This window comes from Limanda limanda, chromosome 5, assembly GCF_963576545.1.
Source record: "Limanda limanda chromosome 5, fLimLim1.1, whole genome shotgun sequence".
In the NCBI taxonomy this organism is placed as follows: domain Eukaryota; kingdom Metazoa; phylum Chordata; class Actinopteri; order Pleuronectiformes; family Pleuronectidae; genus Limanda; species Limanda limanda.
In genome coordinates, this window is record NC_083640.1 from 20,969,433 (window position 1) to 20,983,523 (window position 14,091).

The following is a 14,091-nucleotide window of genomic DNA, read 5'->3' on the forward strand; positions in this document are numbered from 1 at the left end:
TGTATAAATTAGCCCAAGACCTTGTAATGTTCTTTGATCTCTCTTTGATATTTATATAATCTATAATGGAAAACCTTGTCAAACGCTCGCTGTGATTGGCTGCCGACCTCTGTGTCGTCATTTCCTTTTTCCGGCTCGTACTATTTCCGGAAGAAGCAGAAGACAACAGTGCAGAAATACGTAGCTCCTGTGATAGTTTCTAAATAAAAGAAGGACAGATATTTATCCAGTGGACTGAGCAGCAGAGACCCGACCTGTCAACATGGTGAGTATCCCTCCGCCTGTGTTCACCGCTGAGGACGAGTCAGTGTCTAAACTCATCGTAGTTCAGAGTTTAGCTTGTGACGCTACAACATCAACAACAACATGACGACAGCAGCAGGAAGATGCGCTGTCATGGTGAAACCAGTCCAGTCAGCTCCACCACAGCAAACACCACGGCTCTGGTTCTACTGGCTGAGTCTGATTTGTTTGTTCCACAGTTTTCCTTCCAGGTGTTCGATCACCCGATGTCCCGGGGCTTCCAGAACCGCTTCTCCACCCAGTACCGCTGCTACTCGGTGTCCATGCTGGCGGGGCCCAACGACCGCTCCGACGTGGAGAAAGGAGGCAAAAGTGAGAAACACTGGAGGAAATGTGGAGAAATGTGGACTCATCCTGTCACTTTAAAGGGATAGTTCACCCTAAGATGACGGTGCACTCTACTACTCAGCACTGTGCTGGTCGAGGGGTGGGGGTGCACTTCTGGAGTGTCAGGGGACGATAGATAGATGGATGGATACTTTATTAATCCCGTGGGAAATTTAGGTCATCCAGTAGTTTATACACTTATACACCTCGCCGACATACAAACATAAATCACATATACATAGGGAGAACATATTACAGATACAGAAATGGGTCTGACCCTATGGTACAGAATGCAATGACTGTGTCAGTGTCCAGTAGGAAAGTGTTCTTGTGCTGCTGGAGTGGATAGTACAAAAAATATATATATATATAAAAGAAGAAGAAAAAAAAACAAGAATATGTAAGTGGTAAAGTCTGTGTATGGGGCTAGCATAGCCAGTAAAGGGATGGACAGTGGGTTGGTATATAATGAGATGTGATGAGAAGAGAACAGCGTTGCAGCCAAATCCAATACAATTAAAGTTAATAGTCACCACTTCTTCAAACATAAAATGCCTCCATTCTGCTCCTGTGGTGCCATCCAAGTGCTAAATGTGTAGTACTGCAGGTTAATTACGATCTAGTTCTCGTATATTTCGACCCGGATTGCACTCGATGCAGAACTATGTCATTTTTTTTAAGGTTTCGTGCTTTTATCTCTTAGTCCTGATACTTATGAGAATGTTTGTTCTTCCTGTCGCTAATAATTATTTGTCTTCTTTTCAGTTATAATGCCACCGTCAGCGCTTGACCAGCTCAGTAAGTGCAACTGAAATCTCCTAATTAAAAAGAAAAGTCTTATATGTATGTAGAGTTCATGTTTCTTATCTGTCTCCACCTTTTCCCTGTACAGGCCGGCTTAACATCACATATCCAATGTTGTTCAAGCTGACCAACAAGAACTCAGACAGAATGACCCACTGTGGTGTTCTGGAGTTTGTGGCAGACGAGGGAATCTGTTACCTGCCGCACTGGGTAATAAACAGAAACAAACTCATTGTTGATGTCAACAGAGATGAAAGTGTCTGTCGTCACCAGTGGTTCAGTGGTATTCTTCATAAGTAGAAGAATAGATTTATCAACTGAGTATTTTATATTTAATGCCAATATCAATAAAGATGTAATCTTAAGAATCTACAAGTAATGGAAAACAGACTCAATAACAAAACTTGGAATTTAGGTAAATTAGGAAAAATGGTGGAATGGATTTTTAGGAATATGACTGATGCAGAGAGATACAATCTTAGATGTTTCTTATTCTGTCTGAACTGTTCTCTCTTTATTAACTGAATAAAGTTGCTATGTAATGCAGAACTGATATTTTATTTATTTCCTTCACTGCAGATGATGCAGAACCTCCTGCTGGAGGAAGGAGGGTTGGTGCAAGTGGAAAGCGTGAACCTCATGGTGGCCACCTACTCAAAGTTCCAGCCACAGAGTCCCGACTTTCTTGACATTACGAACCCAAAGGCAGTGTAAGAATGATCAGTTGAGGAATGTAAATTCAGCCTTCGTCACATTTAGTTTTAAACTTAAATGATCGACTGAGCTGTCGTGTTATTACAGACTGGAGAATGCTTTGAGAAACTTTGCCTGCTTGACGACTGGTGACGTCATAGCGATCAACTACAATGAAAAGGTAAATCAGTGAATCCAGATTATGGTATTCAGATTATGTGAATCTGTATTTGTCTGTTTTTCTTTTTACTGAATAAAGGAACATATGTTTGTTTCAGATATATGAGCTGCGAGTAATGGAGACCAAGCCAGATAAACAAGTTTCCATCATTGAGTGCGATATGAACGTAAGATCCTCCGTTTTATTACAGACAAGAGTCATTTACTCTGTTTAATTAATTGTGTTTAACTCTGAGTGTGACTCTGTTTCTCAGGTGGATTTCGACGCTCCGTTGGGTTACAAAGAGCCTGAACGACGGCCTCAGCACCAGGAGGAACCAACAGTACGTACCACACGTTAACGTTACCTCTACACTTACTGTGTTTGTGCTCTGGACAGTTAAATAAAGCTCTTAACTTCACAGGAGGAGGAACCAGATCCCAGCAGTTACGCAGACATGATGGACATGCGATTCAGAGTGAGTAGATATTGTTGTTGGTGTATAAAAATCTTCACAATCAATGATAACCGTATGCAATCTAACTTTGAATCTGTCTCTAATGCTCAGGCTTTCACGGGTTCTGGTAATCGCTTGGACGGTAAACTAAAGGGAATCGAGGCCAGTCCCGCTCCGCTGGATCCAAGTGATGTTAAAAGGTGAAAAGATTTTCAGTTTGAAATATGAAGTAGCCTCACTGTTTAATATTGTAACACTATTCAACATGATATGATTTATTTTATTCCTCTAATACACAATAGATGATAAACACATGATTTACAGATTGATTATAATGTCTGTAGGTAGATCGGTGATTTGAATTGAGACAAAGTGATGCATCTCAAGTCTGATGCACACTGTTGTTGTTCTGAGGGTCAGTGTGAGTGCTCAACGGTCACCCTGTTTTTATGTCATATGACATGGTCTATTTTACAGCACATGTAATATCGAAGTGTAGGGATTTAACCAACTCAGCTCGGCTCGTGTTGTCTGGCTGCTAGGAAGAATCAAAATATTTGTCTTTTCTTTAAATCATATCTTTCATCCAACAGAGGCATTCCAAACTACGAATTCAAAGTCGGCAGGATCACCTTCATCAGAAATTCGAAGCCTCAGCCCAGGAGATTTATAGATGATGTAAGAAATGAATGGATGATGTTATTACATGTAAAACATTTTGACTAGTGTGCATTTGTAGTATTTTAATTCCTCCAAGTAATTCAGCTAATTAACTACTTTTATCTCCTAATTCTGTCAGGATGATGCCTTGAACAGATTCATTGCCTTCTCAGGCGAAGGACAATCACTACGCAAGAAGGGCAGAAAGCCTTAAAGAAAGTGGAGAGCTGGGCTAGAATGATCATATGTATTATCACCTTTAACAGCAGAGTAACAATAACTGGTCTTCAGATGCATTGGCGTAATATCAGATTGATTTCATATATATCAGGTTGACTTTTCCCCACTTCATAATTGTTTCATTTGTAAAGTTCAATTTGAATATGATAAATTAAAATTTTGGAGCAATAATAGCTCTAGACTTGCATTGTGATTATATAAAATTGGATGTTTGATTATTTTCACCCTGACTTATAGGGATACGTTACAAGTTGTTTCCTATTTTTCCTGGTTTATTTATAGACAAAATTAATAAAGGATTGTGTTTTGCAGCTAATTCATTGTGTCCTCTTATTAATTGTTTGTTATATTATTTCTGTAACTTTGGCATTTTTCTACACTGGCATCCAACTTATTCATTTCAGAATAATCAGATGAGGACTGTGCATAGTGGATAGAAGTTTTAATTATTAAATACTCATTTCGTTTTTACTAAGTAAGTAATAATGGAGTAGGTACTGAATAAAGCCAATAGAAAACACTTTTTAAAAACCAATAGGTGTCTTTACTTGTCCAGCACAGGTATTTAACTTAAATTAAAAGCAGAGAACTTTAAATAAATTGGATGAATATTTGTTAGTAAATAAAAGATCTTATGTGATGTTTAAATCTGCTTTCTACAGTAATGTATACTCCTGAGTGATTTTCAAAGTAAGTGGCGTTGAACTGTGCGGTTTGTGCTTTTACTGTGAAAAGAAAGTCACACCGGAAGTTTCCTTCCATTCAATCTTCCGCAGCTAAGCTAAGTTAGCAATGGACCAATCTGGAGCTGTACCGTGGAGGGTAACTAATTCAAAACATTAACTCTATCGTAAATTATGCTCTTTGCTTAATGAAGTGATTCAGTGTATCCTGCCTTGATCTTAACCGTGAACCAAACTGTTAGCAAGGGGAGAAGCTAACCGATGCTAAAGGGGCAAAGTAACCTTAGCTAGCTGCCGATTCGCAGTGTCTCGCTCAGCAGGAGGTTTAAACAGGAACCCGCTGTTATTTACCTAGTGTATTATTAACTGTGACATTTAATGAAGCGCGTCAAATAAACAAATGTAAACTGGATCATTGTACCTGAGAACTGGCGACCTTTGGTGACCTCAGGGGGGCGCTGTCAGAAAGCAGTTACACACATCTGCTTTTGCATTATTAAGTCAAAAAAGTATTGCCTGATTTTTCAGTATTGTTTGTTTTTTGCATGTTACTTGCATGTAAATCAAGTTCTGTGTCAGAATGGCTCATTGTCAAAGTCTCTTCACGATGCCAATATCCACTAAGAGTTTTATCTCCTCTGGTTTAATCACATTTGTTAGTGAAGACAAACAGTTTTGGATAATGCTGGAAACCTGCTGCACATATCAATCCCACTGCAGGTTGATGTGTAATAAACCCGAACCCTGTCGCCCACTGTCTCCCATGGAGCATGAAAGATGTAACAGATTGTGCAGCCATTCAGAAACACAACAGAATCGGGTTAAAACCAAATCCTAACTAGATAAATCAGTGATGATCTCTGCCCTTGTCCGTTACCTGCAGCCCCCCCGGGTATGTGATGACTACTGGAGTGAATTCAGACACTGCAAAAGCTTGTGGAATCGCTTCCACCACTACTACACTCATGGAACCTCCCCGTCCTGCAAGCAGTGGAAAGTGGACTATCGTAACTGCACCGAGTGGGAGAAACACAAAACCACCGAGGCAAAGGTACGAATGCTTCCACCAAGTGTCTGCACATCACTTTAGAAATTCCTGAAGCTTCTCATGCGTGTACAAGCCGACTCACAAGTAAATATTCTTTCCAAAATATGTCTGTATTGCAGGAAGCGTTGCAGGCGAGTGAAAGGTGCAGAGTGGCCGAGCAGAGAAAGTTCACCCCGGTGTGGAACCTGAGGCAAGCTCCCCCCAGAGACTGGAACCTGCCCTTGAACCAGGGGAAGCCTCAGGACTAATGGATTTTAACCTGCTGTCTCTGCGGTGGCCGGAGCAAAGTGAACTGAACATACGTAATATATTTTTCATTTCATGGACATAAAATCCCTATGAGCTACATGCTGGAGACTCTTGGTCACTCACTGTCAACTCAGATTGAGCTCAGAGAGCTGCTGTGTGGAAGCAGATATGTGGAGTGTATTCAAACAGTGAGGGCAGCATCTAGTGGCCAATGATGAGGATGGCAACACATGAATTACAACATGTCTGTTATTAAAGCACTTCTGTTTTTGACAGTCATAAGTAATAAAGTGTTCACAGCTTTCATAAACAGATGCAGAGGATGACTGCACTCACACACTTGATTAAACAGTTCAATATGAATTGTTCCTTGTTAGGGAAGAACAATATATGGTTGAATCATACAGCGGGTACTTATTCAGGATTGTATTTGTCATTAAAAAAATGTTCTACACTAGAATGTACAAAGACTGTTTTCCCTCAAGCACAATTGTCCTCTCTAAATTCACTTGTTTGGCTGTATCTGATACTGTAGATGCTTGTTATTGATGCAGTAAGGTGAGCTCAGCTGTTAAGTTTCAACCCATCCAGAGCTGTGCACTATATCTCAGCCTTATATGATTTGATCGTGGATTTATGCTAAAATCACAGTAAAGTATACTGAACAAATTGGATAAATAAAAAAAATTCAGTTTTATTTTCTTTTTATGCTATACACAGAGATGTGAAAATGGGGGGAAAACAAGTGATAATACAGACGTGAGAGAGCGGACGTGACGTCAGCTTCATACGCTTGATGACAATTCACTCCTTCATCTTCACTGTTAGAAAAGCTGCTTCCTGATTTATTGACTCATGTACAAACAAGGATACACCAAAGAAACAACAATACACAGTCTACACCCACAGCTTGTGCCCTGTCCATCACTGGGTGTAAACTTTAGTGATGTCATTGTATTTCCCATCCGGAGCTTCATAGGTCTTCGGCGGCGTGTAGGCAGGACCCTCGTGACTGAAGGGGAACAGGAGGGGGTCTGGCTTCAGCGCTGCCTGGTACAGCTCCTCAGACTCCAGCTTCAGCTCCTCCAGCGCTTCCCTCTGCGCCTCCAGAGCAAGTTCAACAACCTGCATTTCAGCCATGTGCTGCTCCTGCAAGATTAAAGGCAGATAAGCAAATCAAGCCTCTATTAACTGTACATGATGGAGAGCAGAGGCCAGAGGCAGCATTTTCTTTAAAAGCATTAGTGATGGAGGTGTAATCAGTAAGTGGTGACCTGTTTGTATAGACTCCACTCCTTCAGCAGCAGGGCTCGAGCCTCACTTTGTTCAAATGACAGCCTCGGTGTAGAGCGCTCCCTGAGAGATAGAAAACAAGTTATAGACCTTTAGAGCAGCAAGGAAAGAACAAAGGGTGAGTCGAAGAAAAACCGATGATACATTGTAATGTGGAGTTATGAGCCGGCCTTCAGCTGTTTAAATCCTGTGTAGAAAACCAAATTCATACCAAAACACTTGTACAAATGTATTGTTTTAAAGTGCTAATAATAATAAAATAATCCTTAATACAGTAGTGATTTGAACCTCGTTGCATAATTTGTCTCTGGTCACTGAGGTCAGGTTTCCAGCAGCCAACTGTCTACAACATGTTGACTATGGATCCAGGAGGCAGAGAATTAGGAAAGTCACATCCTTGGATTAATGAATTTGCTCTTCCTGCTGTTTTCCTTGTGCAACAGGAGTTTCACACTGTTTCTGGACTAAGCACCAGCTGAGGAGTGAGGACATGTATCAAATGATCAATATGTGGCTTCTTTCCTTTTTGCAGTTACAATGTCAAGAACTGAAATAGACCAGAACCAACGCAACAGATGTTCATTGAGACAATTTAAATCATTTCTATTATATATAGTAGTTCAAATATGTGACATCAGCCAGGCAGTAAAAACCAAGGCAGTATTTTTTCTTTTTGTAGGAGAATACTACTGCCAGCCTTATTCTTTGAAGTACATTTTACTGTTACCACATCCAACATTAGGTGTTGTGTTGAGGGCAGCGCTTCCTCAACACAACACAAATTTAACCAACAGTGAAATATGATGTACCTCGTTTCATCCAAGCATTTGGTTGGAGTCATGAAATCTTCTATCGGGATGTATTCAGCAGGAACCTTTTCCAACTTCTTCAGCTTCTTTTTCATCCGTTCTCTCAGTAACTGGTCCCTTCTTGGGTCCACCTTCTTCTTCTTCTTGGGCTCTGCTCTACGGCACAGAACACAAAGCACAGCGCTATGTGAGCTATTTCCATCACAAGGTACATGTTGAGTCAGATTGGGGAAATCTAACAGTACAATACATGAAGTATATTTATAATGTGACAGGAAAAGAGATATTGTCTGGTCATAATGATTTATTTGATACTGACTTGGAACAAAACTATTTGTTGTACACAGTCTGGATTATACACCATCATACTCACCATCAAAATATTACATTAAAGCCTCAGTGTGTAAGATTTAGGTGAAAGGGATCTATTGGCAAAAATTTAATCAAAAATAATCCTAGTGATGTTTTCACTACTGTGTTTCATCTAAATTGGAAGTTTCCTCTACCCTAGAATGGACCCTTTATAGTTAAATGCATTATTTTTACATCAGGAGCGGGTCCTCACTACGGAGGCCGCCATGTTTTTTTTACAGTAGCCCAAACTGGACAAGCTAAACACCTTTTGAGTTTTTATGAAAACTGAAGGTTTCCACAGGTTCTCTAACATGTTTGGAAGGGGAGGGTGAGGTGAGGGGTATTCAGCTGCAATATTAAAGTCACCACTAGATGTCACTAGATTCTACACACTGAACCTTTAAGTTCACAGTGACATTTCCTTAACGTTTGAGGACAGATTTGTAATGTTTGTTTGTTGCAGGGGTTGTTTATTTAAAAATGAACTACACATGTCATTTCCAGACCAATATCTGTCTAGTTGAGTCTTGATCTTACCTCAGAGGGGCAGATGTCTTCAGTGTCATCACCGAAGCAAACCAAGGACTCCTGGAGACAACATGGACAGGTTCTCGCGACAGGACGCTGCAAAGACAACACACAATGCAGGAACCAGTGTGTTGGTCGATCACAGATCTGACAGCAGACACGTCTCCACTCAATAACCTTAGCTAGCCGCGTTAGCTCCGTGTAGCTAACTTCAGGTCCCATCACACTTACCTGGACGCGGAGCTCGGTCGCGACAGAAGCCTGCAGACACAGCGCGATAAAGGCAGAGACATGATTCCTCTCCGTTCAATCTGAGCTCCTTCTGAAGAGAAGTTCACATGCAGCCTCACATCACTGGTTTGTCCCTTTGCCTGAGTGAGAGGTGGCGCAGGGTGATGACGTAGGGTAGTTTAACAATTTAACAAGACGCACTTTCGAGTGTTTTATTCTGCGCATATAAATAAATAAACCTCGTTAGTTAAAAATAAATCTCACTTCAAACTTTGAGTAAAAGTTAAAGAGGTTAATTTTTTAAATTTTGAATCGAATATATCAAGCAAAATCCTTTAAGGGATTTAGAATAAATATTGAATATTACTGCACCTTCTATTAACTTGTAGATACCAGTAAATGTATTATGTTACTGTACTAAAATATTCTGCGGGTGAAGTTCAAAATCTAATCTAAGCATATAAACTGGACAAATTATTCAGTTTGAGGATAGACACATTTTTCTATGATTTGACAATGATGAGGCAAAGAAAGATATTGAATTCTTTGTGTATTGGATTTTTCAGTGAGAAAATTCCACATTAAAAAATATTGAACTTTTCCATCGAGAACCTCGTCAAAATGACAAAAAATTATATTCTGCGCACATAAATAAATAAAAACCTTGTTAAATAAAAAGAAGTCTCACTCTTGCTGCACCTTCTATCTACTTGTAGATAAATAAATAACTGTAATTTTTTCTGTCACTAAACAAGAATGTTCTGGGGTTGAAATTCTTAATTATATTATAATTCATTTCCAGGATAGAGACGTGTTTCTATGTTTTGACAGTGATGTGGTAAAAATAATCTAAATTCTTCGTGGAATACATTTTTCAATTGGGAAATACCGCATAATTTTTTATCCAATCATTTCAATCGAGAACTGCATCAAAATGAATAAAAATGTCGAAGAAAAAACATCACACTCCAGCCCAGAGTGTGGCGGTAATGCGCCAATAAGTTGCCTGGCGACCCTCAGAGCCTTGTTAGAAGAAGAAGCACCTGTGATAGCAGTAGAAGAAGAAGAAGAAGAACTACAGTGTGTGTGCTCTGGTTCAGTATTTGGGGGAAAGGTCGCAGCAGTGTCCGACCCTCGTATTGACTCTGGACGGCTCCACAGTGTCACATCAAATAAAGCAGAGCAGAAGGTTGATCGTGGAGGTTTGTTGAATCCTCATCGTCATCATGTCTCTTCTCAGAGGTGAGTGCACACGTCCCAGCTCTAATACAACCACACACTGTGTAGGAGACCCACAAGCTGCTGCTGCACTTTGTTAGCAGCTCTGCACATGTCACATTTTCTCAATAGTGTTATTATCAGTGTATTCACACGGAATGTTCTCACTGTAAACTGTTTTTTTAATTTTTAAAATATGTGGGATCACGTCACAGCAATATAGGTAAAAGGTGACAAGATGGAGTCATTCAGAGCTCTCCGGTCATTGCACAACTTTCCACACTTATGCAAATTATACAAATGTGAAACAGATTCATATACTCTTGTAACAACATGGACCTAAAAGCCTGTTTACTTTTCACAAAAAATAAAAGCTCACAATCTCAAAAACTTACTTTACTGTAATTACTGTATTATTCTATTTTTATACTTCATGATATTATAGCAAACTGAACTAAATCGAAAGCCCAGTGAAGTGTAAACACATCGACAGTCTCATGAAAAGTCAACATTTACACTTGATCCCCTGTTGACATTGTGTCTGATTAGAATCTAAAAAAAACAACACATCAACTCTTTTTTTCCAGACAGAGTTAAAGATCTGATTTCACTCTGAATGACCCAACACGTGTAAAAACTCCAATATAGCTTTCATAAAGCTCGACAGACATATTTTCAATTTTGTTTAAAAGGTTTTTATAAATCTCCTTAATCCCTGAACAATAATACTTTTTATATTCACGTGAAATATTGTGGTGGTATACTTTACTTTGACAATTGAAAATTCAGTAGTAGTTGGTCCCTCTATTCCTGTTTCAAGCATCTGATGTAATTTCCTCCTCTGCATCTCAGTCCACTGACTGCTAGTATATCCTCAGTATGCGTTCTGGCTGTGGTTTAATGGTGGGAGCTGCTGTCACTGCACTAAACTGCTCCTTTTCTCTTCAGGTGTATTTATTGTAGCGGCCAAGCGCACTCCGTTCGGTGCCTATGGTGGAGTGCTCAGGGATCACAGCGCCACAGATTTGGCCGAGCATGCTGCCAAAGCTGCCCTCGCTGCAGGGGGCGTCGCACCCGAGCTCATAAACAGTGTCATCATGGGGAATGTCATGCAGGTAACTTAAATCCAACATGACAGTGGTCACATTCAAAAAGTGCCTGTTTTTGTATGCTGACTAGTGTTGTGTCTCCTTCTAACCCTCTAACCTCAGAGCTCATCAGATGCACCCTACATCGCTCGTCACGTGGGTCTGAGGTGTGGGGTTCCAATCCCAGTGCCTGCACTCACTGTGAACAGACTGTGTGGATCTGGTTTCCAGGCCGTCATCAGTGGTGCTCAGGTAAATACAGCAGGAATACAAATGTACAATAAACCATAGTTTTAAACACTCAGTGGCCACTTTATTATAAAACAGGTACAGTCTAATACAATCCAAAACAACTGGTTTACTTTTATACTACTTATGTTGTACAGTTTTTGTTGACACTGCTGTAGAAAGGGTGCATTACATTATGTGGCGTTCCTAATATTTTCTACATAAACACAAAATGAAGAAATATTCAAAACACTTGTCAATAAACCAAGTCCAATGCTTTTAACTATGACCCCAAAAAAGTTGATTGATCTTTTGCCTTTGTGCTCCAAAACAAAAACCTTGTACTTTGTGTGTTTGCAGGAGATTTGCCTGAAGGAGTCGGAGGTGGTGCTGTGTGGAGGTTCAGAGAATATGAGCCAGGCTCCATACGCTGCTCGCAACATACGATTCGGTACAAAGTTTGGATTCGATCTTAAGGTTGGCTTTTGATTGATTTTCTTCTACTTAATATTCACCAAATATAAATGTAAATGGACCCTTGTGATTTTCATAGAAACAGCTCTTTGCTGAGCCTCAGAAACTTGAATATTAAGCTCTTCTTTGTCTGTCTGACAGCTGGAAGACACTTTGTGGGCGGGTCTGACTGACCTGCACATCAAGATCCCGATGGGCATCACGGCAGAAAACCTAGCAGACAAATACGAGATCTCACGACAAGACTGTGACAACTATGCATTCCAGACGCAGCAAAGATGGAAGGCCGGTATGTTGCTCTTTTCATGGCCTGCTCGCCTTCCACATAATGACATTGAAATATATAGTTTTTCAGAAGAAAGACTGGTATTTTGCTCAAGCTCAGTATCAACAGCAAGAAGTTTCTGTCCACAGCTCATGAAGCTGGTCACTACACAGCAGAGATTGCTCCCATTGATGTGAAAGCCAAGAAAGGGAAAGTGTCCATGGCTCAGGACGAACACCCCCGGCCTCAGACCACGTTAGAACAGTTTGCCAAACTGCCCACCGTCTTCAAAAAGGGGGGGACGGTCACTGCTGCCAATGCTTCAGTGAGTTAAAGCCTGAGGTGCTGTCTGCTGTTTACATGTATATACAGTATGACTGATCTGAACACTCTCTGCCTGACCTCCAGGGTGTATCTGACGGTGCTGCTGCGTTGGTGATTGCTAGTGAAGATGCGCTGAAGGAGCATGGGCTCACTCCACTGGCCAGAATCGTGTCCTATCACGTGTCAGGCTGTGACCCGAGCATTATGGGAATTGGTGAGTTACACCACTGACATGAAGATGCAGTTTAATCTGCTAGAGGCTAATAAACTGTTGTGGTGTTTGACCTGATCTCTTTTACTTAGTGTCTGGTTTCCTTTGAATCATCTTAGGTCCCGTCCCAGCGATCACAGAAGCTCTTAAAAAAGCCGGTCTGACTCTCAACGATATGGATCTAGTGGAGGTTTGTTACCTGTGAAAAACATATGTGACATCCTCTGTGTGAGAGTAGGCGGGATTCAATATGGAAGTAGTAAAGATGAGTTAGGTTTTGAATCCTCAGATTTTCATACTAAGTTGTTCCACTGATGTCGTTTGCTCTGCACAGGTGAACGAGGCGTTTGCTCCTCAGTTCCTGGCCGTGTCTAAGGCTCTTGGACTGGATCCAGAGAAGACCAACGTTAACGGTGGTGCCATTGCCATCGGACATCCTCTCGGTGCTTCTGGAGCCCGCATCACAGGTCACCTGGTTCATGAGCTCAGGTAGCCTTGTCATTCCTAATTATAAATATTTACTGTATATACGGCGAATCTTCTGAGATGTTGGCCCTTTGAGAAGCTTTGAATAATGATCTTTGTTTTTTGACAGACGACGAGGAGGCAAGTACGCCGTTGGCTCCGCCTGCATCGGTGGAGGTCAGGGCATCGCCATCGTCCTGGAGAGGTGCTGAGGGAAGACGCTGCCAGTAGCAGAAGAATGTCCGTAGAAGAATGTTAAACACAATTTCTCCACTCCAATAAAAGTGAAATTCAGTCGACATGCGCTAAAGAGATTTTCTTCCACAAACACACAAAATGGTCAATGTGCTAACCTCATTTTTTGTGATTTACTCCTCTGGTTCAGTCTTTTTATACAAAATGAACAATAAATGTTCAGTCTAGTGTTGCCTGTGAAAACAAATCACTAACTCCTGTGTGAGATCCTTGTACCACAGTGCAGCAGGAGACTGTTTTTTTTCATGTGCCTGAAAGACAGAGGTGACTCCTTGTTAGCATTAACCCATGTAGCATATTAATAACTTACCAATATAGTTTGTGTACGGTTAGAGTGACGTTTGAAGAAACTCAGAAAACTCATGTTGGCCTTTTTATCTCTCCTTTATCAGGGTGTTTTACTGTCAGAAAATATGTCTGATGTTTTGCTTTTGTATTTCTCAGAACAGAAATTTGGAAAAATAAATAAGGTTTTCATCAGCAGCTCTTGATTGTACACGTTGATTTTTTTTGTCATTTAACAGAGAACCACTTATAATTTTTATTTTAGTCCTAGTGGTAATTCATGTTCAGACAAATCACTATTGTAATTCTGTAAACATAGGATTATATAGTTTTATTTCTTATTATTATAGTGTAATTCATAAATTGAACATCAAACACTCTTCACAATACGTTTTGCTGTTACCAAGGTTTTTAAGGAAGGATTTTCTTTACTTAAAGG

At 40.4% G+C, this 14,091-nt stretch overlaps 4 protein-coding genes across 4 annotated transcripts; 3 read left to right on the plus strand and 1 right to left on the minus strand.

Annotated features, from left to right (window-relative positions):
- The first annotated feature begins 157 nt into the window (after positions 1 to 157).
- Positions 158 to 3,960, plus strand: ufd1l (ubiquitin recognition factor in ER associated degradation 1). Its single transcript, XM_061071390.1, has 12 exons — positions 158 to 265; positions 483 to 615; positions 1,396 to 1,428; positions 1,523 to 1,644; positions 2,014 to 2,144; positions 2,236 to 2,308; positions 2,406 to 2,474; positions 2,562 to 2,630; positions 2,712 to 2,765; positions 2,856 to 2,944; positions 3,338 to 3,422; positions 3,544 to 3,960. Exons 1-12 carry the CDS (start codon positions 263 to 265, stop codon positions 3,616 to 3,618), a joined length of 936 nt encoding a protein of 311 aa, XP_060927373.1. The 5' UTR covers positions 158 to 262; the 3' UTR covers positions 3,619 to 3,960.
- A 444-nt stretch (positions 3,961 to 4,404) lies between these two features.
- Positions 4,405 to 6,049, plus strand: c5h22orf39 (chromosome 5 C22orf39 homolog). Its single transcript, XM_061071471.1, has 3 exons — positions 4,405 to 4,466; positions 5,211 to 5,378; positions 5,495 to 6,049. Exons 1-3 carry the CDS (start codon positions 4,437 to 4,439, stop codon positions 5,621 to 5,623), a joined length of 327 nt encoding a protein of 108 aa, XP_060927454.1. The 5' UTR covers positions 4,405 to 4,436; the 3' UTR covers positions 5,624 to 6,049.
- Positions 6,050 to 6,298: 249 nt separating this feature from the next.
- Positions 6,299 to 8,988, minus strand: mrpl40 (mitochondrial ribosomal protein L40). Its single transcript, XM_061071470.1, has 5 exons — positions 8,840 to 8,988; positions 8,618 to 8,704; positions 7,727 to 7,882; positions 6,899 to 6,980; positions 6,299 to 6,773 (listed from the first exon to the last, which is right to left on the minus strand). The coding sequence occupies exons 1-5, from the start codon at positions 8,899 to 8,901 to the stop codon at positions 6,549 to 6,551; spliced, it is 612 nt and encodes a 203-aa protein (XP_060927453.1). The 5' UTR covers positions 8,902 to 8,988; the 3' UTR covers positions 6,299 to 6,548.
- Positions 8,989 to 9,914: 926 nt separating this feature from the next.
- On the plus strand, positions 9,915 to 13,850 carry acaa2 (acetyl-CoA acyltransferase 2). Its single transcript, XM_061071322.1, has 10 exons — positions 9,915 to 10,081; positions 11,006 to 11,172; positions 11,269 to 11,397; positions 11,734 to 11,850; positions 11,989 to 12,136; positions 12,262 to 12,437; positions 12,521 to 12,650; positions 12,767 to 12,837; positions 12,982 to 13,136; positions 13,243 to 13,850. The coding sequence occupies exons 1-10, from the start codon at positions 10,066 to 10,068 to the stop codon at positions 13,322 to 13,324; spliced, it is 1,191 nt and encodes a 396-aa protein (XP_060927305.1). The 5' UTR covers positions 9,915 to 10,065; the 3' UTR covers positions 13,325 to 13,850.
- Positions 13,851 to 14,091: the final 241 nt, after the last annotated feature.

Excerpts from the sequence above, each read along its gene's own strand:
- ufd1l (XM_061071390.1), top strand. Across the intron at positions 2,475-2,561 it reads TCATTGAGTGCGATATGAAC|GTGGATTTCGACGCTCCGTT; the intron begins GTAAGATCCTCC and ends TCTGTTTCTCAG. Across the intron at positions 2,631-2,711 it reads AGCACCAGGAGGAACCAACA|GAGGAGGAACCAGATCCCAG; the intron begins GTACGTACCACA and ends TTAACTTCACAG.
- c5h22orf39 (XM_061071471.1), top strand. The coding sequence starts at position 4,437 with ATGGACCAATCTGGAGCTGTACCGTGGAGG. Across the intron at positions 4,467-5,210 it reads CTGGAGCTGTACCGTGGAGG|CCCCCCCGGGTATGTGATGA; the intron begins GTAACTAATTCA and ends CGTTACCTGCAG. Across the intron at positions 5,379-5,494 it reads ACAAAACCACCGAGGCAAAG|GAAGCGTTGCAGGCGAGTGA; the intron begins GTACGAATGCTT and ends TCTGTATTGCAG.
- mrpl40 (XM_061071470.1), bottom strand. The coding sequence starts at position 8,901 with ATGTCTCTGCCTTTATCGCGCTGTGTCTGCAGGCTTCTGTCGCGACCG. Across the intron at positions 8,705-8,839 it reads CGACCGAGCTCCGCGTCCAG|CGTCCTGTCGCGAGAACCTG; the intron begins GTAAGTGTGATG and ends TTGTCTTTGCAG. Across the intron at positions 6,981-7,726 it reads AAATGCTTGGATGAAACGAG|GGAGCGCTCTACACCGAGGC; the intron begins GTACATCATATT and ends TCTATCTCTCAG.
- acaa2 (XM_061071322.1), top strand. Across the intron at positions 11,851-11,988 it reads AGTTTGGATTCGATCTTAAG|CTGGAAGACACTTTGTGGGC; the intron begins GTTGGCTTTTGA and ends TCTGTCTGACAG. Across the intron at positions 12,137-12,261 it reads GCAGCAAAGATGGAAGGCCG|CTCATGAAGCTGGTCACTAC; the intron begins GTATGTTGCTCT and ends TTCTGTCCACAG.